General features: G+C 52.8%; 1 protein-coding gene and 1 long non-coding RNA gene across 7 annotated transcripts; both read left to right on the top strand.

Moving 5' to 3' along the window:
• Positions 1–608: 608 nt before the first annotated feature.
• On the top strand, positions 609–1,579 carry LOC116581068. The gene is made up of 2 exons (XR_004281870.1): positions 609–836; positions 1,103–1,579. It is a non-coding gene; the product is annotated as an uncharacterized LOC116581068 (long non-coding RNA).
• Positions 1,580–4,523: 2,944 nt separating this feature from the next.
• CHST12 (carbohydrate sulfotransferase 12) lies at positions 4,524–24,990 on the top strand. Of its 6 annotated transcripts, none has more exons than XM_032328081.1 (3): positions 4,586–4,630; positions 7,704–7,846; positions 23,247–24,990. In XM_032328081.1, exon 3 carries the CDS (start codon positions 23,332–23,334, stop codon positions 24,589–24,591), a length of 1,260 nt encoding a protein of 419 aa, XP_032183972.1. In that variant the 5' UTR covers positions 4,586–4,630; positions 7,704–7,846; positions 23,247–23,331; the 3' UTR covers positions 24,592–24,990. The 6 variants fall into 6 exon arrangements, with proteins under 6 accessions (XP_032183969.1, XP_032183970.1, XP_032183968.1 ...); XM_032328082.1 differs by having other exon boundaries at positions 4,608–4,625; XM_032328080.1 differs by lacking the exon at positions 4,586–4,630 and adding an exon at positions 6,868–7,053.

The following is a 24,990-nucleotide window of genomic DNA, read 5'->3' on the forward strand; positions in this document are numbered from 1 at the left end:
TCTCCATTCCCAACCCTGGTCCTCTTCCCCCACCCCCTACCCTACACTGCCGCCAGGCAACAACAGCAGCGGGACCCCAGTGCCTCGCAGCTGGTCTCCCTGCAGAGAGGCTGTCAGGGGCCAGCTCTCTGTACACACCGTCTCTCTCACGCATAACTGCTGCAGGAGGGGAGGTTATCATTTCCAGCATTATCCAGGTAAGGATGTGGGGGCTCAGAGAGACAAGAGGTGGCACAGGGGCTAGGAAACGGCTCCAGCATCCATGGCGGGGCCCTGGCACTTGGTAGACAGTGGAAAGCAACGCTGCAGTGAGCCCGGGGTGGGGCAGGGGGCGCACGTGGCCAGGACACATCTGCTCTCTGGGATCTTCCCTCTGGCCTGCAAAAATTCGGGTTGATTTGGGGATCCTCTCACTCCTCTGCTTTGTTCTTCCATTTGTCCCTCACAGATGCTCACCGATCTGGTGCCCAGCAAGTTCTGGGGATCTCCCCGCTGCCTCTATTACAGGCAGGTGACACTTCCTGGCCCGGGGCCCACAGCCACTTTTCTCTTTTTCCTGTGGCAGTGGTGGTTAGGAAACCAGACATAGCCGTCGGCAGCTTAGGACATCAAGATAGCTCAGACCAAAACACCGAGACTGAGCCAGCCAGGCTGGGTCAGCTTGGGGAGGCTGCCACCTCTGCCCCGGGGGCCAAGGCAGGCCACAGACAACCAAGTTGCCATAGAGACAGATAGACAGACAACTGAGGTCTGCCAGCTTTGTGCCCAGGGCCTGGTGGAGGGGGAGAGGGATGTCATCCTCTGGTTGGAGCTGGCCTGCTCAACCCTCCTAGCAGGTGCATCCCTGGGCCTGTCTGGGCCCAGGCAACCTGTGGAGTGCTGGGTGGCACTGGCCCCAGAGTCCTGACTTTGCTTCTGCTCCTGACTCTGTGGCTTACACAGCTGTGTGTCTTTGGCTAGTGGCTTCACCTCTCTGAGCCTCTGCTACCTCATCTGTGACGGGAAGAGAATACGTAGCTCTGTCAGAGAGGGAAACAAGAATGTAAGTGCAGAGTTAAGGTGAAGAATTGGGTTTGCGTTTGGGTTTGCTTTTTTTAATCAGGGTGAAACTGACATAAGATGAAAACCAACCATTTCAAGTGAACTCTGGAGCGGCATTCAGCGATGTTCATGGTGCTCGGCGACCGTGTCTTCCAGCTGGTTCCGCCACACGTCATCACTTCCAGAGGAGACCTGGCTGTATTCTGCTGTTGCTCCCCCTACCCCCTCCCCCTCAAGGGAAGGGCTGGTTCCATCTCAGCGCCATGTCCTGTCCACTGAGACCCTCACCCTGTTTCCTGAGCTGTGTCCTGGTGCTCACCAAATGGCCTGGGAGCTTTGCTTGAATTCCCACGTGAGATGCTGGCTCTGGCTCCTGGACATCTGAAGCTCTGTTTCATCCAAACAAACTTTTACCGACCAACGCCCCCTCCCCCCAGATGCGGGGCAACTCCTAGGGGAATTCCTTAAAATCCACAACATGCTTTATCCTGGCAAAAGATCTGAGAAGTCTGGTTGTAATTAAACATTTTAACTTTTATTTCCTGGGCCCACTCTTATTTGACTGGGGATCACTTTTATCTTTCTGCGGGGGCGTTTGTAACCCCCTCTGTAGGCTGCTGTTTCCAGGCATCGTTGGGGAATTGCTGGCCTAGAGGAAATATTAAACGAGCACCTCTGAATGCAGGGCCGCTGGCTAAATGATTTTATCTTCGTCGTGCACCACTTCTTCATAATTAAGAAAACCTTGGCTGGGAGAAAATTACATTTAAGAAGATTGTTTTAAATGAAGTTATTTAACTCACACATTAACATCTGTCCTTTTGAATGGGAAGTTTACAGAAGCTTTGGCAAACATAGCCACGTAACTACCAGCACCGCAATCGAGATCTAGAACAGTGTCATCAGCCCTAAAGCTTCCCCCTGCACCAGTGTAGTCACCCTTCCCCTAACCCCAAGCCCCAGAAGGCACCTGCCACTACTGTTTTGTCTCAACCAGAATGTCATCTAAGTGGAATCACGAGGTGTGTGCTGCTCTGAGGTTGACCCCACACTAGGTTCATCTGTGTTGTCTGTATGGATGTCCCACAGTTTTTCTGATCGTTTGCTGGTCGAAGGAGTTTTGGGTTGTTTCCAGTTTGGGGCAATTATGAGTAAGCCACTAAGAACACGCATGTGCAGCTTTCTGTGCAAATAGAAATCTTCATCTTTCTTGGACAAATACCCAGGAGTGGGTTTGCTGGCTGGTGCGGTAGACTTCTGCTCTCACTTTTTACAAAACTGCCCAACTGTTTTCCAAGGGGCCAGGCCATTTGGCCTTCCTCCCCGCCATGTAGGAGAGCTCCAGGCTCTCGGCACCTTCCTCAGCACCGGGTATCGTCACGTCTTAAAATTTTCTTTTAACCATTCTCTATGTAAAGGGAAATAACATTTTAGGGGCACCTGGGTGGCTCAGTGGGTTAAGCCTCTGCCTTCAGCTCGGGTCATGATCTCAGGGTCCTGGGATCGAGTCCCACATCGGGCTTTCTGCTCGGCGGGAAGCCTGCTTCTCTGCCTACTCCCCACCTGCCTCTCTGCCTACTTGTGATCTCTGTCTGTCAAATACATAAATTAATTTTTTTAAAAAGGAAATAACATTTTAAGTAGTTTATTATTATATAGTTTTTGATAAATTGTGTCCTCACCGAAAAAGGACATGTTGGAGTATTAACCGCTAGAACCTCAGATGGGACCTTATTTGAAGACAGGAACTTTAAGAAGGAAATCAAGTTAAAATGAGGTCGTTAGGGTGTGCCCTCTTCCACTGTGACTGTGCCCTTACCAAAGAGGAAGTGTGGATACAGAGACAGAGGGAAGCAATGTGAAGAAACACAGAGAAGATGGCCAAAAAGCCCAAGAGAGAGGCCTGGGACAGATTGCACCTTGCAGCCTCAGAAGGGAGCAGCTCCTCCGATTTCCAGCCTCCAGAACTGAGAGGGATTTGGTTTCTGGTGATGAAGTTCCCTGGCCTGTGGCACTTTGTTATGACAGCCTGAGCAAGCTAAGACACATACAAAACAAAACAGGTGAAATAAATATCTTATATTTAACCTACCCATCACCTACCACCAACTTAAGACCTAGAATGTAACCACTACCTTCTTTTCTTCCTGTGTACCTGCCCCATGTCATCCCACCCCATGTGCACCTGCCCTGTGCATCCCGCCCTGTGTGCACCTGTCCTAGGGCACCCCATCTTGTGCACACCTGCCCCGTGTCATCCAGTCCCATGTGCACCTGCCCCGTGCCATCCCGCCTCATGTCATTCCGCCCTGTGTGCACCTGCCCCATGCCGTCCTGCGCTGCGTGCACCTGTCCCAGGCCACCCCGTCCCATGTCCTCCCGCCCTTGTGCATCTGCTCCATGTGCACCTGCCCTGTGCCATCCTACCCATACTGGCGCTGCCTGCCTGCTGCAGGGGGACCTCTTCCCTTCCAGGGAGAGGAGTGAAGAGGACTTACGGAAACTGGAGGCTGTGGAGAGCGACCCACTGCTTTGAGGTGTTAGCTGGGGTGCTAGCTGGAGGGGGTAAAGGGTACTGGTTTTGTTTTTGTTTTTAAGCTGGGAGAGGCCTGACCACGGTTCAGGTGGAGGGGATGATCCAATGGAAAGGAGCAGTCGGTGGGCTTGTTTGTTAGCGGTTCCCCCCCGCCACCCCCCCTCCCCAAGAGATTCTCCGAGAGGTCAGGGACTTGCTGTGTCTCAGGACCCAACTGGTGGGGTCTCCGTGCTGACTGGCCGCTGGGCAAGGAGTGAGGACAGAGCCTCCGCTCGGAAGGCAGTCTGCGATTCCCTGCGAGGAACCGCAGAAACCATCACGGATTGGAAAAGTTCTGTGGGTGGCTGGTGAAGGCTGCACAAATGTGAATGTGCATGAAACAAGTTAAGGTGGTTAAGGTGGTGAATTTTGTCACATGCGTATTTTACCCTCACTAAAGAAAACCCATCGGTGAGAACAAGGGTCGTTTGGCCTAGGGCTTTGCTACCTGCCCGCAAGGTGATGGCACCACCCTCTGGACGGACCTGGGACAACCTCGGAGAGGTTCGGTCACCCGCCCCAGGCCCCGGCCGGAGAGCGTCGCGATCCTCTGCCAGCGGTCCGGAGGTCGCGAACGAGCCGGGCAAACAGCAAGCACTCCGTACGCGCAGAGGGACAGCGCTCGGCTCCAAGCGGTGTCCCGCGCCTGCCTCGCGCCCGCCTCGCTCGGACCCGCTGGAGGCGGAGCCAACGCCGCGGCCTGCAGAACCGGATTGGCTGCTGGGGAAGGGGGCGGGCTCCCGGAGCCGGGGGGAGGGGCCGATCGAGGGTCGTAAATACGGCGCCACATGGCACGGGTTTGGGGGGAGGGACCGCTGAGTGTGGAGGGCGCAGGCGCATTGAGGGCGGGAGCTCCTCAGCCTCCGTGGCCCTTCCGGGGGCCGCGACTTCTCGCGAGATGTGGAACGGGAGGCGGGGCTCCGGGCTCCGGGGGCGGGGCTGGCGGAGGAGGGGCGGCCTCGGGAGGGTCGGCGAGGCGGCGGCTGCGAGACGACGACGACGAGGTGAGGTGAGGTGAGCTGAGGCGCGCGAGGCGGAGGCGCGGGGCGACGTGCGGCGCGGGGCTGCGGTGCTGCGGGGCGGCGGGCGGGTCCCGGCTCCCTCCCTCAGCCCGCAGGCAGGTCCGCTGCGGCCTCGGGCCGAGCCCCCGCGCCAGCCGCTGTGTGACCTTGGCCCGGCTCGCACCCTCTCTGAGCCCCCGGGCGCCCGGCGCTGGAGGGCGGCGGCGGCGGGTGGGGCGCCCCGCAGGCGCGCTCCCGGTCCCCGTGTGGGGCGCCGCGGGAGCGTGGACGCGAGCTCGGCGGTGCTCGGAGCGGGGCCCCCACGCCGCAGTGCTCCGAGAGCCCTGCGCGGGGACCCCGGGCCGGGCAGGCGCCCCCACCCCTCCACCCCCACCGCCGCACTCCCGGGGAGTTGCGGCCACCTCCCGCCGGCCTGCGAGGCGCGGCCCCACCTCGGGGGACCCCAGGCCGCCGCTGCGGGGCCGCGAGGCCTGGAAGGGGACCCCTCCGGGACCCTCTGCTTAGAAACAGCGGGGCTGCGTCTCCCGCGCGAGGAAGCCGTGCCCTGGCCACTAACAGAGGGACCTCCACCGCCCGCTCAGGCTCCTGGCCGCGGGGCATCCCTGGCGAGCCACTGGCGCACGCCGAGGTCCGGCTGGCGCGGAGCACAAGAAGACACTGTGTGTCTGCGATTTATTAAATTATTTACTCTCTGCTTGCCCTCGGACAAGCTCAGGAGGCCCGGGCTGAAGGCGGGCAGGCAGACGCACCTTGAGGGGTGCTGCCCCCGCCACCGCAGGGTGTGGGTGCAGGCCTCGGTCTGGGGGTGGGGGGAGAAGGAGAGCGCACAGGGATGTCAGGACATTTGTTTTAAATGGAGGTGGAGTTACATACATTGTGTCGGATGAAGGTGTTACAAGGGCGGGTTTGATACACTTGGCGTGTTGCAGTCTGCCCACCCCAGGAGCGTACCCACCCGGCCGGGCTCCTGGGCTTTTGGACCGCGTCTGCATGGAATTGCTTGGTGGTTTTCTTGCAAATAGCTGATAGGACTTCGGGTGGGTATTTGCAGGCCTGCAGTTCGGCTCGCTGTGACTGTGAGCCCGCTTCATCCTGCAAACACTAAGCCCCTGGTCCTTTGCAGGATGGCCAGTTGGGCTAGCTGCTGGTGATAAAGTTAGGCTGATTATGATACGGTGTGACCCGTGCTTCTAGGCAGTTATTTACAAAGTGTGAAGAAAGGGGGAAGAGTGAAGTTTATTTCCTGGTGTTGGAGTTTTCCGTGGTGCTGATGTGGGATGGATGTGGGGGCCTTGAAGGACGAGTGAAGGTTGGAGAGAACATTCCAGGTGGAGGCAGCAGGGCATGTGGAGACATGGAAGGGAATGGGGTGTTTGGGGTGGGGGCAGCAAGTCCCTGGATTCATTGAGAAAGGGGGTTTGAGGATTGGGGTGGAAGCTAAGACCAAAAAGATGTTTCTTTACCGAAGGGCCTTGAATGCTGTTCTAGACTTTGGGCTGTTATCCTGATCTTCAGTGAGGGGGTGGTCAGGGTTTTGGGTGGGATGTGTTAGGTCTGTGTTTCAGAAAACTAGGGCTAAGTAACAGGAAACGTGGATTCACAGTCCGAGGAGCTGGAAACTGAGTTGGGTGCCGTTGTAGAGGGGATGGCTTTGGGTTGGAGGCCGAAAGAGTGGAGAGGGTCATCAGATTCGAGCAAGCAGGAGAACCCACAGTGTGTGTTGCTCTGTAGGGTGTGGTGAAAGGGAAAGGAAAAATGCTAGAGTAACCAAGGTTTCTCACTTGGCTGCTCGAAGGACAGAGCTGCTGCCTGTGATGGGAAGTGCTGGAGCTGGTGTGGAGGGGCATTTGGGTTGTAAGCTTGTAGGCTTGCAGGGTCCATAGTGTTTGTGGGCCTCCTGGATGAGACACTCTCTCATGGATGAGTGTCTGGGGCAGAAGCCTAGGGAATACCAGCGAGGAAGGGATAGGTGCTAGAAGAGAAGTGTGTCTGATGGCCGACACTGGGCCTGCACTTCATGGCCATTACTGCGTATCACCACAGCTGGGAGGTGATTGCCTTCTAGAAAGGTCCTGAGGCTAAGGTGTGCTTGTGAGACCGGAGAGACCGGCTATTGATACTGCTGAAGCAGATGCAGCTAGTGTACCATTAAAAAAAAAAACAACAACCAAAAAAAAGACCCACAACTTATGTCTTATTTTCGATTTTGTGTTGTCTCTCTCCCACCAGAAGCTAGCTGTCGGTTTCACACCTCCTTAGTGTGTCTGTGGCTGCGGCCAAGGGCTGCTGCTTCTTCAGTCACTCGCGCGTACATGGGCCTCATGATAGCTGACACAGCAACTCCGTTCTTCCTGCAGTTAACCCAGGTGGCGGTTTCTGTAACTGCTTACAGAACTTGACAGATATTGCAGAGAGGTATGGGAAATGCCAGGCATAGCTGGGTAGGGGGAGAGGGGCGGGATGCAGTGAGTAGAGTTGATGGCTCCTGGAACACCACCAGCTGGCACTTGCCTCTCCAGGCAGGAGAGTGAAAAAGTCTTTGGGGAGTGTGAGTAGCTCAAAAGAAAGGACCTAAAAATAGTGACACCAGGGGGCCCCCGGTAAGGAGGCTCAGGTGGAACCGCACTATGGTTCAAAGCTTTCGAGTTCTTTTGGCACCCTACCTCTTAAATAGGAACAGATAACCAAGGACATGTGAAGACACCTCTCATTTGGAAGGTAGAGACCCTAGCTCACACTTGCAGGCGGTGGAGGGTGTGCAGGAGGAGGACTGAACAAGCGGGCTGTCACTAACATGCACACACAGAGAAGGGGCACTACTGTATGCAAGAGACAGAGCAGGCCACTCTAGTAAGAAAAAAGTAAGTGAGGGGAACACTTGAAGAACCAAAAAGAGAAAACCCTTGGATATAAAAAAACACAGTTGGAGAAATAAAAAGCCCAGTTGGTGGGTGAAAGATACAGTTGAGGAGCTGGGGAAGACAAACCTAAAAGCAAAAATGAGAAGTGAGAGAGAAAAGGGAAGGATCAGAGCAGGAGGCTGACATCTGAATGATCTGTTTCAGTAAGAAGAGAGAAAATGCCGTCCACAAAATAATGCAAGAGAATTTCCTAGAACCAACTTCGTGAGGAAGGGGGTTCCCTGCGTGGCCAGCACTGTGTGTGAAAAGGCAGGTGTCCTTCGCTCTCCCCATCTGTTCAGTTCCCGGTATGGGTCCTTGCAGGGTGGGGAGCAGGTTTGCACAGTGAGGGATGCCACGTTTCCACAGTAACGAGTGAGAGTTTGGGAAACAAGGGATTTATCTGGAAATGCTTTCGAGGCCATCAGTTTCAGAATTCGGGTAGTGAGAGTGCAGATGGAGAGAGAGATGTGCACACCCACTCCAAGGCCTGTTGCTGTGAAATCTCAGAACTCTGGGACGAGGAAGATTGTGGTAGCTTCTAAAGATTTTATTTATTTGACAGAGAGATCACAAGTAAGCAGAGAGGCAGGCGTGGGGTGGGGGATAAGCAGGCTCCCGATGTAGGGCTCGTTTCTAGGACCCTGAGATCATGACCTGAGCCGAAGGCAGAGGCTTAACCCACTGAGCCATCCAGGCACCCCTGATTGTGGTAGCATCTAGAAAAAGAATAAGAACAGGTCATCACAGAATGGTGCAGAACGCTGTGGGGACTTGTCCACAGCAACGCTGGAAGGTGGAAAGCAAGAGAGCGTGGCCTTCAGAATTCTGAAGGAAGATACCTTCCACCTCGAACTCTATACTCAGGCAAAAGAGGGTAGAATAAAGGTATTTTCAGACATGCCCCAAAAGTTCCCGTCTCACGTACTTTAAGGAATCAACTGATAGACAGTGAGGTGGTGAGTCTGGAAGGACAGAGCCAGAGGAGACGGGGTTTTCCAGAGAGGAGGTGGGGAGGCCAGCGTGCACACCTGTCCGGAGCTGACTCCCCAGGAGAGAGTTCTTGGGGAAGGTGAACTTGACATGGCACCCGGGCGCTGGGACATCTGGAGAGGAGATGTGGACAGCTGGCGGGGCTGGGCTGGATTGGTGATGAGTCCCTGGAACACAAAGCAAATGAGAGCACAAGACTGTCATTAGTTCCAGGGAAAATAGACTGTTGTGCAGGAAGAGAGAAATAATTATGGTCTACGGCGAGGCGAGGCTGTGAACAGCCTTTGCGCGGTGATCGTTTATGTAAACACCGAATATTGTTCTAATTGAAACATATTGTGCCTGTCTGGAGATGGTGTAGGGTGAGTGGGGCCTGGGTGTGTGAAGGGCGGGGGCGGGTGGAGGAGACACTGCGTTTCCACCTGCCCCCCCACCCCGGGCCGTGCGGGAGGCCCTGACCTAAAGCCAGTCCCCTGCTCTTCAGAGGCGATGGGGAGCCTGGTGCGGGTGGGTAATGGGGAAGGGACAGGCGCTGCTGGGGTTTGTGGCAAACTCCCCAGCACGATCTCATCCTTTAACATACACACGTGTGCGGAACGTTGATAAAGACAGTCACACCGCACTTCCGGCTCTCCTGGGTGAGGCGGGCAGAATTTCGCCCGTGTTTGGTGCTGGGCTCGCTCCCTCCTGGGCCCTTTTCCTCACTCCAGAGAGGAGAATCGACTTGTCTTGGTTTCCTCTTCATTATTGTCATTGTTCTCTGGATCCTGTCTCCTGGCTGTAGTCGCCTAGCAGAGGCTGCGTGCTTCCTTGAACTGTATTATTTTTCTTTTACTTACTATAAAGGGGTTTTACAAGCATATTCAAAAGTAGGAAGAGCGCTCTTTTGAATTCTTCGTTCCCTTCGTCGGGTTTCGGAAATTATAAAATCAGAGTCAGTTGTGTTTATCTGTTTTCTGTTAGCAGAACAGCTCTTTATTAAGTACCTACTGTGTACCAAGCACTATTCTAAGCCTTTGGGCCACCTGCCTTCTCAAGCTTATGTGTTAGTGCAGACAGGGAGCAAGTAAGCCTGAGAACGTGTGGTACTAAATACGATGACACATGCCACAGAGGAAAAGCGGGTCTGGATGATGGGGGGGTGCAGGGTGGGGAATGACCAGGGAAGGCCTTGCTGATGAGGTGAGCTCTGAGCAGAGGTCAGAAGCTAGTGTAGGGTTGAGCCACTGGATTCCCCAAGCGTGCATGTCTAGGCAGAGGACAGTGGATGCGGGCCAGGCAGTGGGAGCCCACGAACAGCAAGGAGGCCACGGCGGCCAGAGTGGGGCCCAGTGAGGGGGCCAGCGGAAGAGATGAGAGTGTGGGGTCCTATCAGGTAGGGCTTGTCAGCAGCCACTGTAAGGACTGGAAATGGGAAGCTGTGAGACTCAGTGATCGGAGCGTTTTGAGCAGAGAAGTGGCATGGTCTGACTTGTCACAGAACAACCATGCCGCCGTGTTGAACGTGGGTTGTGTGGGCTTGAGCTCAGAGAGCAGCTTGGAGGTTGCTGTGGTCATGAAGGTGAGAGCTGAGGCTAGCTGGAACAGGGTGCAGGGGACGGGCGGGCACCAGAGGGACTGGAAGAGGTTAGAGTCTGGCTGTATTTCAGAGGGAAAGCTCCAGGCAGGTTCTTAAACCAATTATGGTGAAATTTATCATCAATATTTTCCCGTGAAATAATTTATTTGAATTAATTTAACTCTGAGAAATGAGTGCTCACTTGGACTCCAGAGTTAAATTCCATGCAGCAAATCCTTGAGTCTTGTGAGGAAGGTGGAAGGTACAGGAGATGCGATCCCTGGTTTCTGCGAACTCGAAGTTTGGGAATGCGGGGCTAGTATGCATGCCTTGAGAGCCCGTCTACGTGGGGAGGTCAGTGGGGCTGAGGGACCCGGGGCCAAGAGACCAGTGTGAGTGGACAGCTCCCATGCCCTGGGCCCAGCTCCTGGGGGAAGTTACTTTACCTCACAGGCCAACTTCGGGCTCGATTTTCATTCAGGTCTCCTGGGACGCACATTAACCTTCTGTTTCATCAACATGACCATTTATTACTTGTTATTATGTAGATACCCTGTCAGATATAGTTCTCGGGGTTAACTGAATACAAATGAAGTAATTCTGTACACAGATGAACCCAAGTTCTGGTGACTTCAGGTGAATGTCTGTTTTACTGTGGGGGTTTTAATTCAGCTCCAAAGATGCAGGCACAGCCCAAAGAGTAAATGTTGAGACCACTCACGGAAACTTTCCAAATTTCTGTTGACTAAGTGATGGGAACTTCAGTGAATTTTTTGCTTTAGGTAGTGTTTGTAAAGCTGGAAAAGAAGGGAGTAGTTCTGATATTTTTGCTAGTCGCATAAATGCATAAAACTGGAAACATTCTCGGAGTTCTTAGTGAAGTCCGTGTCACTTGATTTAATGCTCAGAAGTTGGTTATTTGGACAAGAAGCAGCAAATTTTCTCAGAAACAAAGTATAAAAATTTGAGTGTCTGCCAAAACCCAGGCAGTCGTGCATGGGACAGTGGGTTTCTAAATCAGTTGCCAGGGCTCAAGTGCCCGGTCTCTGCAGGTGCTGGCCATGCAGGCTTGGGCGAGTTGTCCGGAAGTTTTGCCCCAATTTTTATCATAATTAGTGTGAGGATTAAATAAATTAATACATGTAAGACCTTACCATATCACTTTTGAAAACATATTAGCCATTGTTGTAATTACGATAAAATTAGTTGAAAGCATAGAGACTTCTTTGCTGATAATTGACTCTTGGTAGAAAGTATGAGTAATTAAAAAAATAACGTATTAATAGAATACAAATATTTGAGGGTGCGATAAAGATGAGAAAATAAATAAGGCCAGCCGCCTAGTCCAAAGAGGATGGCTTAATATTTTACGAAATAGTTCATATGTTATCACGTTCATGTTCTCAGTAGCTCTGATTAGCAGAAAGACCTTAACCGGTGGTGTTTTGTGGTCGAGAAGCTGAGACTCAGACTTGAGGTGATGTATCAGGCCACTCAGCAGAGCCTGGCCTGGGCCCCAGGATGCCTTTCCTCTTCCTCCTGGTCTGTGAATGTCTGTCGGACTTGGGGCTGGTGTTTTCATCCTGTGTTGTGGAAACTGGTGAGAGCTAGTTAATGGCATTCATGTTGGAAAGGTTTAGCTTCTGGAGAGTATCTCCATTGCCCGGATTTCCTTCTGGCCCTGGGCACGCTGTGATTTCTTTTACTGGATTTGCCTTTTGAAACCTTCCTGTGAGTGGAATCATGTGGAATGTACTCTTCTGTGTTTGAGTTCTTCTGTTCAGCATAATATCCGAGAGCTTTCTCTGTGTCATTGCGTGTGCTGATTCATGAATCCGCGGCTCGTTCTCCCTTATTGCTGGGTAGTTTTCCACTGAACGAGTCCACCCTAGTTTGTGTATTCATTCCCTTGGTGAAGGACCTCTGGGATGTTCTCAGATTGGAGCTATTTGAGTAAGTCTGCAGTGAGCATTCTTGTCCACATCTTCGTGTGGACAGTCCCTGCATTCAGGGGCCTGGTCTCTGCTGCTGTATCTGAACGGCATCAGCCAAAGTCATTGAGGTTCTCTCCTATGATCTTCTAGGAGTTTTCTAGTTTTGCCATGTACATGTAGGTCTTTAATCCACCGGGAGTTCGTTTTTGTAAGGGCAGTAAGGTCTGGGTCTGGATTCTTTTATGTGTTTGTTTCTTTGCGCGTGGACGTCCGGTTGTTCAGCGCTCATAACTGAGGCAGGCTGCCTCTGCTGCCTTGGGTTGCCTTCGCTCCAGACCACTTGACTGTATTTATGGGTCTGTTTCTGGGCTCTCTGTTCTTTTCCAGTGATCTTCTTCTCTGTTCTTTTGCCAATACCACGTGCTCTTGTTTGCTGTGGCTTTCTGGTAAGTCTTCCAACTTCATTCTTCTTCAGTAATGTGTTGTCTATCCTGGGTCTTTTCCCTCACATATAACGTTAGAAAGTGTGGGTAATAAAATAACTTCCTGCGATTTTGATTGGGATTGCACTGAAGCTGTACATTGGGAAGACCTGATATCTTTTTTTTTTTTTTTAAAGATTTTAAAGATCTGATATCTTGACAAACATTGAGTCTTTCTGTCCACACATGGAATATCTCTCCGTGCATGTTACATGTATTTTGTTAGAGTGATACCTAAATATTTTATTTTCGGGAGTTCTAATATAAATGGAATTGTCTTGTTAATTTCAAATTTCACTTGTTCTTTGTGGACAAATAAACTAATTGACTTTTGTATATTAACTTTGTATCCTGCAAACTTAGCTATAGTCGCTTGAGCCCCTAAAATTTTGTAATTGAAAAACCATAAATAATCTAAGATTTTTATCATATTTTGGTGGTCAGTTTGATTGGTCTTTAAATAGAGTCCCTAAGCATTATTGTGGCATATCCACTTTCATGGTTCTTATAGAACCTTCTAGGAATTGAAAAATATGCTGGATGTTTTTTAAATACCAACTATTCTTACTTTTTAAAAAAGTTTTAACATAAAAAAAGAATCTGGTCTGTATGCAAAAAGAGTTGATACCAGCTTTATTGGCAGTGGTCAAAAAAAGGGAACTAACCCCGGGCATCTGGGTGGCTCAGTGGGTTAAAGCCTCTGCCTTCTGCTCAGCTCATGATCCCAGGGTCCTGGGATCAAGCCCCACATCGGGCACTTTGCTCAGCAGGGAGCCTGCTTCCCTTCCTCTCTCTCCACCTCCTCTTTGCCTGCTTGTGATCTCTGTCTGTCAAATAAATAACTAAAATTTTTATTGAAAAAGAAAAAAAGGAACTAACCTAAAAGTCCCATCAGTTGGTAAATGGGTAAACAGTGATGTATCCATATGATGGAATACTGGTGGCCATACAAAAAGGAGCTTACGGCTGACATGAACACCACCCTGGACAGACCTCAGAAGCAGTTTGTGAAGAGCCTGCATCCTATGTGGTTTCACTAGGTGCTGTTGTAGGAAAGGCAGAACCAAGGCCAAAGAGTAGTTGCCTAGAGCTGAGCATTGGGGGAGGAGGAGGGAACTTCAGAGAGTGATGGAAATGTCCTGAACCTTAATAGTGGTGTACATTTGCCAACTCGTCAGACTCTACAGTTAAAGAGACTGAGTTTTACTGTATATAAATCAGACGTCAAAAAACCTGATTCAAAAACAAAAGGAGAAACAGAGATGAGTTAACCAGGAAAGAAGGTTCTTTCAAAGAAATGGTGCCAGAACAGTGGGGTATCTATATGGGGAAGTTCATCTCAACCCGGCCTCTGGGATTGTCCTATTGGCTAGTGGCCGCAAGTCTCTCATTGGAAATTCTTTTCTACCGTGGCAAACAGCTATATCCATTTCTTAACACTTTCTTTTTTTTTTTTTTTTTTTTAGATTTACTTTTTTATTTTGAGAGAGAGTAAGTGTGCCACAAGTGGGGGAAGGGGGCAGAGGGAGGGAGGGAGAGAGAGAATCTCTAGCAGATTCCATCCTGAGCACGGAGCCTGACGTGGGGTCCAGTCCCATGACCCCGAGGTCATGACCTGAGCCGAAGCCAAGAGTCGGATGCTTCACTGACCTCCCAGGCGCCCTCCATTTCTTGACACTTACAGTTTAGTTCTCACTCGTTCTATCTCTTCTGTCTACAACGTGTAGTAAACACACATGCACCCTGACAGTGCAAGTGACGAAGCAAATATGCATTTGAGGGTTCCCCAGAGAACAGAATCCGTAGGGTGTGTATAAAGAGAAGTGTTTAAGGAATTGGCTCATGTGGTTACGGAGGCTGAGAAGCTCAGACCCAGGGGGGCCAAGTCCAAGCCTGAGGGCAGGAGACTTCTGTCCCGGCTCAAAGGCAGGCAGGCAGAGGGGAGACTCTCTCTTGCTTCACCTGGTCGATCTGTTTGGGCACCGAGTAGGTTGGGGAAGCCCCGTCCGGGAGCGCCGTGGGCCTGACTCCGTCTACAGGGTCAGAGGTCAGTCTCGTCCAGAAACAACCCCCCCACACATACCCCAGATACCGTGTGGCCAGCAAAGGGGACTCAGAATCAACTGGCACATGCCTCCTGACCTGTGTGCCCTGCAGTCACCAGTTCTGCTGCTGAAGTGTGGAAGGTGCCCTGACGCAGGTCCTCCCGCGGTGTGGCCATGGGGTCCCTCTCCCCGACGAGAGTGACACACCCCGGCCTGGGAGGGAGCTCAGCCCTCATAGACCGCCCTGTGGTCCCCTGATGTTTGCGCGCTGTGGTGTGAGGGCCCGTTCAGACCAGAGCCTTCCGTGGGCAGCTGGCATGAACTCCTGCCCGAGCGTGTGTGAGGAGTGTTTAGCATCCCCTTGCCCAGCTGAGACACCGCCCTTTCTGCACAGCTGCCTCGTGTTGGGGTTAAAGTTAACCTGAAGCCTGATTGTTCACAGGGTGCTGACAGGGCCCTTGCAGAATACCAGCCCTCAAGGCGAAGCTTTTGGGTGACACTTGGCTCCCCATTCTCTTGGTGGAGGCAAAAGCCGAAGGCAGACTCCCAGCAAGCCGCCTCAGCCGGGCCTCTGGGTCTCCAAAAACTGAGGCTTTTTGTTAGCTGCTTTTTTGAAGTCGTGGGAGATTTGTGTTTGGAAATAATGTCCTTATTTTGTGAATGAATACTCCTTTGAGGTTAGTGTTGTTCCCTGACTTGGTTCTGCTGGGCTACCCGCTTCAGTTCTAACCTGCCCCCCCCAACACCCTGTGTTCCGTCCTCCCCAGAAGGCAGCAGAGTGCTCCCCCAGAGCCCTCCCTGACTCCTGCTAACTCCATGCCTGGGCCAGAAACACCCAGGTCCCTCTCCGTGTGGCAAGGTAAAGCTTGTTGGCAGTGCTGTGTGGTCATCTCTGTCCCTGCTCTGTGCACCCCTGAAGAGCTGTGCACCCTGTTTGAAGCAGCACAGGCCCTTCCTTCCTTCTTTCCTTCCTCGCACAGGCTGTTTCATACCCTCGGCCTGCCTTGTCTCCACGACTGCTATTTATGAGGCTTGTTCGAGACTGAAGAGGATAGGACCCAGGACTGCCCTTGTTCCCTGACCTTGAACATGACCCATGGCCTCAGTCTCATTGGCAAGTGGTGTGGAGGGGCTTCCCACATTGGTTTGGAAAGGGCTGGAAGGGGTTGCCCCTGAAGCTAGCCTGGTTCTGGGGCAGAACTCCAGGGCAAGGCAAGGCTTCCAGGGGCAGTCTCACCGATGAAGAGCCAGATGCACGGGATTTGGGGAGTCCCAAAGGGAAGAGTCATCTTGTTTCCATACACCCACCCCATCATTGTACGTTTCTAAAACTTCAACATTCGATAAATAAATTGCAGGTAGAGTCAGTCCGTTGAGCTTTTGTGCAGGGTTATGAGGTTAAGCCGTGGCTCTGGGTTTATAGCCTTTGTTACCTATGGCTGTCCCCCACTACAGGCCTTCCTTGTCTTTGTGCGTTTTATTTACTGTCATTCATGTGTTTTTTACACTGTCTCCTGCATTTCACCTTATTTATTCAACAGTACTTCTCGACAGTTCTTCCACATCCGCTCTTGTGGCTCCAATTCTTTTTCCAATATTTCTATTGTGGTAGGACATGTAACGTAAAACTCACCATCGTAACCATTTTTAAGCCTGTTTCACGGAGCCTGGAGCACCATCACAGTCACAGTCACACTGTGCAACCGTCAGCACGCTCCGTCTCTAGAATTCACTCATCTTTCCAAACTGATCCTCTGTCCCCATGGAACACTGACACTTCCATTCCCTCCCAGCCCCCTCGGGACTTCACAGGAGTGAGGTCCTACGGCCCCTGCCTTTTGTGCCTGCCTGATTTCACTCCACAGAGGCTCCTGGAGGTTCCTCCCCATTGTAGGGGCTGCCAGAATGTCCTTCCTCTTGGGAGCTGTGCAATACCCCGCCATATGTGTGTACGCCACACTCTGTTACCTGTTTGTCCTCCCGGGCACACTGGGGTACGGCCACCTGTTGGCTGGTGCGGATCATGCTGCCTGAGCATAGCCTCACAAGAACCACTTGGAGACCCTGTTTCCAGTCCTTCTGACTGTAGACCCAGAAGTGGAATTGTTGGGCCATGTGGTCATTTTATGTGGTTATTCAAGTTTCCATTTTGGGGGGAACCTCCTTACTGTTTCTTACTGTTTTCCACAGTGGTGGCACCGGTTTGCGTTCCCGTTGATTGGGACAGAGGGTTCCAGTTCCTCCCTGTCTTGGCCAATACTTACCTTCTGGGCTGGTTTTTGTTTCATTGAAGATTTTATTTATTTTTTTCTAAGTAGGACTCGAACTCATAACCCTGAGATCAGGAGTCGCATCCTGCACTGACCGAGCCAGCTGAGCCCCCTTTTTGTTTTATCAGTTTTTGGCTGGAGCCATCCGAATGGGCATGAGCTGGTACTTCCCTGCATATCCCCGATGAGTGGTGTGGAGCATCTTTTCTTGTGCTTAGGGGCTGTTTGCCTGTCTTCAGGGAGCTGTCTGTTCAAGTTGTTGCCTTTTCTTGAACTGGATTGTTGGATGTTATTTTTCTCTTGAGTATTAGGAGTTCTCCATTTTATTCTGGATATTAAGCCCTCATTAGATACATGATTTGCAAACATTTTCCTTCCATTCTGGAGGAATCTCCCCTGTGGATAGTGTCCTTTGATGCCCAGAAGTTTCTTATTTGCATGAAGTCCCAATTGGTTAATTTTTTTCTTCCATTGTTAATGCCTTAATTTTTTTTATTGCTATGTATCTTTTATGAAAGGAAAAAATGTTTTTTTCTCATGGTAAAAACGAGTCAGTGCTCAGTATAAACAAAAACAACTTTAAAGACAGAAAGCCATGAAGCAGTAAGCCAGAATCACCCAGACGCCCACCGCCTGGGGGTGCTTGCTGATGCTGTCTTGGGGCTGGTGCTAGTGGCGGGGCCTTCTTCCCTGTGTGCCATCCATGCTTGCCTGACAGCCAGCCCCTGACCCGGGACTGTTCCCTACAATGACCCACAGCCCACTGAGTGGTCTAGTCTGATGCAGGTTAGGAGCCTCATTATAAATAAGTTAGTTGACTCGCTGTTTACAACATAAGCCATAGATTCACTGCGTGGATGAGAAGAGCCACATAGGGGGGGCTGCCTGCGTGACCTGCTGCTGGCCCAGGGCCAGGCTGTGAGACATTCGGGGCCAGAACGGGGCTCCTCCTCAGCCGGGGTGCTTCTCCGTGCCCGGTCATACTTACGTAGGTTATTTATGGACTAAGAACAAAACTGTAGAGTTTGAGTGTATTAGAGGCTAAAAGATGATAGTGTTTGGTGCTAATCCACCAAATAAGGAAAAAATCAGAGCGACTTTAAATGGTTCCGGTTAAGAGAAGACAAGCTTTCTTTGCACTTAGAGAACCACGTTCGGGACAGGTAACAAAGAAACATCCGATGTGCCTGCTCTGCCTCTGTTCCGGGCAGACTCACCCGAGGGTAGCATCAAGGGCTGGTTGTAGGCTGATTGGGGCTCACTCGGCTGTGACCTCTGACCCCAGGACAGTGCCTCTACATCTGTCAGGTCAGAGAACACAGGAAACACGTGCTCGTGTGTGAGAGAGAGGCACCTGTCAGCACCTGGACTTCCACGGAAGCACAATCTTTCTAAGCCCCTTCTGTTCACCAGTTTGGACTTAGACTAAGAAGAAACTTAGCACGTGTGACTTCAGTCCCTGGGGAGAGATGAATATGTGGTGGGGAGTGTGTGTGTGTCCTACCAGGGTCCTGTATGCGAGTGCCTCCTACAGCAGAGTACCATCCAGATCCAGAAGAAAGGAGCCGTGGGGCTATATGACCACGTGGATGAGTCTCAAAGCTCGCTGTGTGATTCCATTTATAGAACACTCGAGAAAATGCGAACTAACTTATGGTGACAGAAAGCAGATGAGTGGCTGGAGGGGAGGGATGAGCTGGGGAGAAGGGTGAGACGGGGCAGGCATGAGCTCTGGGGGGTCAGTGGAGGTGTTCCCGCTCTGACCGTGGTGATGGGGTCATGGGCACACACGTGCGTCCAGACGCCTCAGACCGTCCCCATGAAGTCGGTGCAGTCGCTTGTGCACCACTTGCACCTCCCACAGAGGTTCAGAAGAACGGGGACGTTCAACAGCGGAGCCGGGGAGCTTGCGTGGGGCTTGACTTCCAGAGTGAGGCTTGAATCCAGATGCTGATGTGACCCCTCCGGGCCTCCGGTCCCTCAGCTGTCGGGGGTCATGCTGCCTTCCCCAAGGCCACGTGCAGAGGGCCTGGGGGAAGGGATGTGGGTAGCACACTGCTCCCAGCTCCTCGCACTTGGTGGTGAGAGCCCTTTAAAGGGCAGCTCCTAGCAAAAAGATATACCTGTATGTATCCTGTGATCCTAAAGATAATCGACCATGTCTTTTCTTGCAGTTCAACTGAAGTTGTCTGACATGACTAGTAGAGCGTCTGTTTCCCCCAAACTATTGTAGGCCCTGGCATTTGCCAGTGTACATGTCCTCCTTGCTGGCTGCTCTTGGCATTCTCTGTGCACAAGTGACAGCGTGGTCCCTGATGTGTGGTGGTGCCTGTGTACATGGACGGGACGCAGGGTCTCTGCCCCGTCTCTACAGAGCTTGGGAGTCTTGCTCTGAAAACACAGCTGGAAGCCAGGCTCTCAAGCACGTGACATTTTCCAGCACATTTTCCCTTTGCTGCTTGCTCAGCCTTTGGCGAAACTATTTTTTGTTTGTTTGTTTTGTTTTGTTTTTTGATATGGTTTCACCTTCATCTCTAGAACTGCTCAGCCTTTTACATCCTCTGGAAGGGATGGTCTGGAAAACTTCCGTGGCCCGTGCTTATGATTTAGCTTTACAGACAGGCTGTGATGTGAGATTATGACCATTCCTGTTCTCCGGACGGCCGTGATGCCCTCAAAGGGCGCTGGCCAACCTCTGGCAGCAGCCGTGTAGGAGACGAGCACCTCTAACTCTGATGTTTTCACAGCACAGTGACTCCCTTCATCCCTGGGCTACAGCCGCGTGGGGTTTTCCCACGCTCCCGGCTGGGTAGCCTTTTCTGTAGGGGGGCCTTGAGAGCGCTGGGGGCTCAGGAAGGACTCATGAAGGTGGCAGTGACCAGAATGTCACTTTTTTCTCTGTCACTTGCCTGTTTCAGCACCTTTCACATAAAGCCCCACACTGCCCTTTGTCTGCTGGCCTTTGTACCGTGAGTGTGTGTTACTTTCTCCATAAAAAAAAAAACAAAATGAAGTGAGCGTGAACAAAAACTGCACAGGTGGGTGGAGATCGCTTCCAGACTTCAGCTTCATGAACTTTTAGGTTCATTTAATGAAAATGCATCGGGTCCCAGGTGCATAGTTGAGCATGCACAAGCAGTACAGACTCGGAAGGTTCAGACAGGGAGAAGTCAGAGAGCTCCCCAAGATGTGCTCTGTCTGAGACTGCTCAGATGCCCGCTGATCCTGGCAGAGCTCCCAGTATGTCTGAAAAGTGGACACTCTGGCTTTGGGCCCCTTTATGGTCGTGCATCTGTTGTCTCGTTAGGCTGGACCCATGTCTGAGTTCTGTCTTCTGAAGCCGCACAGGGTAAGTCTGTTCTCTTCCCACGGGACAGCCCTCCTGCTGACACGAATCTCTTGTCCAACCAGAGGATCCAACCTCCTCCCCTTCCACAGGTGCTGTGGGGGAACAGACCCTGCGAGCCGTCAGAAGCTGGAGGAGAGGCAAGGGCCCCACTTAGACACGTGCCCGTCGAACGGTTCTACGGAGAGGAGGTGAAGGCCGGAGAGAGGGTACAGATCTTGAACTTTTCCAGAAACCTCAAACTGTCAGGTCACACTCACTGAACACGGGTATGATAACTTGTATTTTACCCTCCACACCCTGCAAGGGGCTGGAAGATGGTCCAAGTCCAAAACATGGATCTCAGAACAGAGAGGTGAAGGGGAATGATCTGGCTGGAAGGGATTAGCATCTTGTGGGACCCATGAGTGTGGCCAGCATCCTTCCTTAGAGCTGATGTCCCGGGACTGCACTGGGCACAGGGGCCAGGTGTGGTGGGTCTCTAGCTGTAGGCGTGTGTGTTCACAGATGAGTACCACCTTTGCTTTTCTGTCCACTCATCTTTTTTGCCTTGTGTCCAGCTCTGAGGTCTCTGTCCTGTATCATTAGTTCTTTTTGATCTAGGTGGATAGTTTGACATTCATCGCAATCTCAGTGTCCATCTCTGATTTCCAACTCATCTTTCCAGCTAATTTGTTCATCTTTCTGAATCTAGATTCTGCTCTCAGTCACTGGCAGGGTGGGCCAGCTCTGCCGGTGGCGTGGGGGACTGCCCCTGCGGAGGAGGTAAATAGACTGACATACTGGGGCTAGGGAGTACGCTGACCCTGGCAGGTGGCCGTTAGGGGCTAACCTCCACTGATTAACATGTGACTAATGTTTTCCATCCTGGAATGGGATGGGAAGCACAGTCACCTCCGTCCATCCCAGTGATGATGGCCTGGGATGGAGGTGCAGGCCCAGCTCCCCCGGGTCCTCCTTTTGTAAGGGGAGGGGAGTCCAGGTGTGACTGTGCTGCTCTGTGCCGTCTTCTTCTGCCTGTTGGTGCCCAGGGGGAAGGTCAGCTCCCTGCCTGGCCCTGCTAAACCACGAGGGCAGAAGTAGTTTTTCCACTGGTGTCTGGCCTAAGTAGTGCAGGTGTCTCCAAAAAGATGTTCCTGCTGTTGGGTCGCTGTGAGGTTAGGGACGGTGCTCAAGGCCCTTCTCGCTCTGTGCACCAGTCGTAAATGGGGAGTGGGTTCCCAAGACCTCCCTCGGGTTGGGTCATTCACTGGAAGAACCTACGGAGCTCATGGAAAGGTGTATTCACTGTTACGGTTTGTCACAGCCAAGGATTCAGATGACAAGCCAAGGGAAGAGACACAGAGGGAAGAGTTGTCCCCTCCCTGGAGGTCTGGATAGCACCAACTCCAGCTACCGCTGATGGGTGACAGCGGGTGGAGTGCGCCCCCACATCTTCATGGGTGACAGCGGGTCAAGTGCGCCCCACATCTTTGCGTCCACAGTCTCTCCTCGGGCTTTGTCATCAAACAAGTTGACTCCCCACATGGCTGACCTTAGTCCCCAGCCCCCAATCACATTGTTAGCCCAAGGCTCCCAGTAAACAAAGCCCCTCCCAGGAGGTGCGTGCAGGAGGAGCCTCTTAGGGCAGAGGCTCGGTCCTTTACCGCAGCTGCTCTTGCCCGTCCTTTGCCAGGGTTCTTCAGCAGCTCTTCCTGGAGCTTTTCTCCTATACCTGTTGGCTCTTCAGGGACGGAGGTAGTGCCCTCTGGGATAGGGGACAAGCTCGTCCTTCTGCGGCTCCTCAAGTAGCCAGGTCCTTGGACTGTTCTTCCCTAGCCTTCCTGTGCCTATTGGTTGTGTCCCATCTCTGTTTCTGTTGTGAGTGGGCAGATCGGTAATGGCGCAGCCCCCTCCGGATGGAACCAGAAAGGAAACCCAGGGTGGCCCTGTAGGTGGTGACGGCACATCCTCTCATCTTCGGGCTAGCGTCCCAGCACTAGGTCAGACACAGCTTCTTCCCTGTGGTGTCCCTAGCCCTTCTCCAAGTACCTGGGACAGAATTGGGGCTCAGCCTGTTTGTCAGACAGGACTGGCCCAAGGATGGGCTCCTCTGGCATTTCTGGAATTGACCTTGACTGTGGTCAAGGACAGCCTTCAGTGGAAGTTGTAAGGGAACCACAAATCCAATGTCCAGCCTGCTTCTCCCCATGCACAAGGGCAGCCGCTTGCCCCTGAGCCAGTGGGCCTGCCAGTGGGCCTGCTGGCCGACCTTGCCAGGGTGCCATCCCAGCACCCGCTGTCATTCGCAGCTGCCAATCTGCCTTGCCTCCCTTTGCCCTCCCGCCACCCTTCTGGTTTTGAAGATCAGGCAACCTTTCCCCATCTTCATCCGTGGCTCTGCCATGGTCTCACTCCTGTGGGGTTACCAGCGGTGCTCTTAGGGCCTGGAAGGCTCTTGCATGGGCCCCCTTTCAGCTGCCCCGTGAACCCTTCCTGTCCCCGCTCTGATCTCCAGTGCGCCCATTTGTTCCACATAGAGGGGGACAGAGATGGTGCACAGTGTCCAGCACATGTCAGCCACACAGAGCGGCCTATCTTTGATGTGGTTGTTTGCATTAAATGTGCACAGCAAAAGGTTTTCCTCAGGAGCTGGGACGTCTTTAGCATTTTTGTAAGTTGTAGCATACATTCAAATTGAACCTTGTGTTTTGGTTTTGCTGAGTGCCTTTCCTTCCTCCTCCACATTTCCTGACTATGAGGGTCTGTGTTCCTGCCCGAGCCTGGTCTGTCAGCCCTCTGTTTTCAGTTAAGTGACGAAAGACCTCCAGTGACCTCACCAGCCACCCTGTCCTCTGGGCCCTTCGAAGCAGCACTCAAAGTGGCATTCATCCCTCTATCACATGGAGGGGCTGAGACTCAGCAGAGGTGGCCTCGTAAAGCCCAGGTTGTGGAGGATGGAAGTGTGAGGGGTGAGGCAGGGACTGGGACCACGAAGGGGGGTCTGAGTCATCAGCAAGCACCGTCCGTTGGAGTCAGAGTGCAAGAGGACACTCTAGTTGGACCATAATCTTTAATATAGCTCTGTGTTACCTTTTCAGGGTGCTGAGTGCAGTGTCCCGTCTCCATGAAGCTGACGTGACAGCATCCAGGTGAAAGGGCCCCCCTGCCCTGTCCACGGACAGGATGACCAAAACCCGGCTCTTCCGCCTGTGGCTGGTCTTGGGGTCTGTCTTCATGGTCTTCCTGATCATCGTGTACTGGGACAACGTGGGCACTGCCCACTTCTACCTGCACACTTCCTTCCCCAGGCCGCACCCCCTGGCGCCGCTGCCCACCCCCACGCATGGGGCAGAGAAAGAGTTCATGTCGGACGTGGACGTGTTTTTGCAGAAGCTGCTTGGCGGCAGCCTGAAGCAGAACGTCCCTTCGGGTAAAAGGACGGAGCAGCCCTCCGTGCCGGCCTCCAACAGGCCCGTGCTGAGCAACGCGGAGGAGAGCGTAAGGGGCTATGACTGGTCCACCCGCGACGCCCAGCAGGGCCCGGACCCGGGCGGGCAGCAGGCCGAGAGGCGGAGTGTGCTCAGGGGGCTCTGTGCCAATGCCAGCTTCGTGTTCCCCACCAAGGAGCGCTCCTTTGACGACATTCCCAACTATGAGCTCAACCACCTCATCGTGGACGACCGCCACGGGGTCATCTACTGCTACGTGCCCAAGGTGGCCTGCACCAACTGGAAGCGTGTGATGATCGTGCTGAGCGAGAGCCTCCTGGACCGTGGCACCCCCTACCGCGACCCCCTGGACATCCCCCGGGAGTACGTCCACAACTCCAGCACCCACTTGACTTTCAACAAATTCTGGCGCCGCTACGGCAAGTTCTCCCGCCACCTGATGAAGATCAAGCTGAAGAAGTACACCAAGTTCCTGTTTGTGCGGGACCCCTTCGTGCGCCTCATCTCGGCCTTCCGCAGCAAGTTCCAGCTGGAGAACGAGGAGTTCTACCGCAAGTTCGCGGTGCCCATGCTCAAGATGTACGCCAACCGCAGCGGCCTGCCCGCGTCCGTCAGCGAGGCCTTCAGCGCGGGCCTCAAGGTGTCCTTCGCCAACTTCATCCAGTATCTGCTGGACCCGCGCACCGAGAAGCTGGCGCCCTTCAACGAGCACTGGAGGCAGGTGCACCGCCTCTGCCACCCCTGCCAGATTGACTACGACTTCGTGGGGAAGCTGGAGACCCTGGACCAGGACGCCGCCCAGCTCCTGCGGCTCCTCAAGGTGGACAAGCTCCTGCACTTCCCCCCGAGCTACCGGAACAGAACTGCCAGCAGCTGGGAGGAGGACTGGTTCGCCACCATCCCCCTGGCCTGGAGGCAGCAGCTTTACAAACTCTACGAGGCTGACTTTGTCCTCTTTGGCTACCCCAAGCCCGAAAACCTACTTAGAGACTGAAGGCGTCGGGGGCAGTCCCGGACCTCAAAACCAGCTGGGCGGGTGGGGCTTCTTCCAACCCGGACCAAGGGTCCTGCCGCGCCACGGCCTTCCTCCCGAGAATGGGTGAGGGGTTGCCGTGTGTATTTTTTTATGGCTTTGTTCCCCTCCCAGTCTGGCCCGTGGCACAACTCCACAGCGCTCCCGTTGACCAGGCAGCTGGAGACTCCTGGAATCGACGGCTCCCACACTCTGGTTTTTCATATCACCTGCGGTTTTGCAATCTGGACGTACTGTTTATTCCACTGCCTGTATTCCTTGAGTACTGTGTTAATATTGTTTTTTTAAGATTAATATATTTCAGATATTTAATATGAAAAGTGGAGGAGAGGATGGAGTAAAGGTCACATCTGCTTCTGC

This window comes from Mustela erminea, chromosome 20 (genome assembly GCF_009829155.1).
Source record: "Mustela erminea isolate mMusErm1 chromosome 20, mMusErm1.Pri, whole genome shotgun sequence".
In the NCBI taxonomy this organism is placed as follows: Eukaryota; Metazoa; Chordata; class Mammalia; order Carnivora; family Mustelidae; genus Mustela; species Mustela erminea.

Excerpts from the sequence above, each read along its gene's own strand:
- CHST12 (XM_032328078.1), top strand. The coding sequence starts at position 23,332 with ATGACCAAAACCCGGCTCTTCCGCCTGTGGCTGGTCTTGGGGTCTGTC.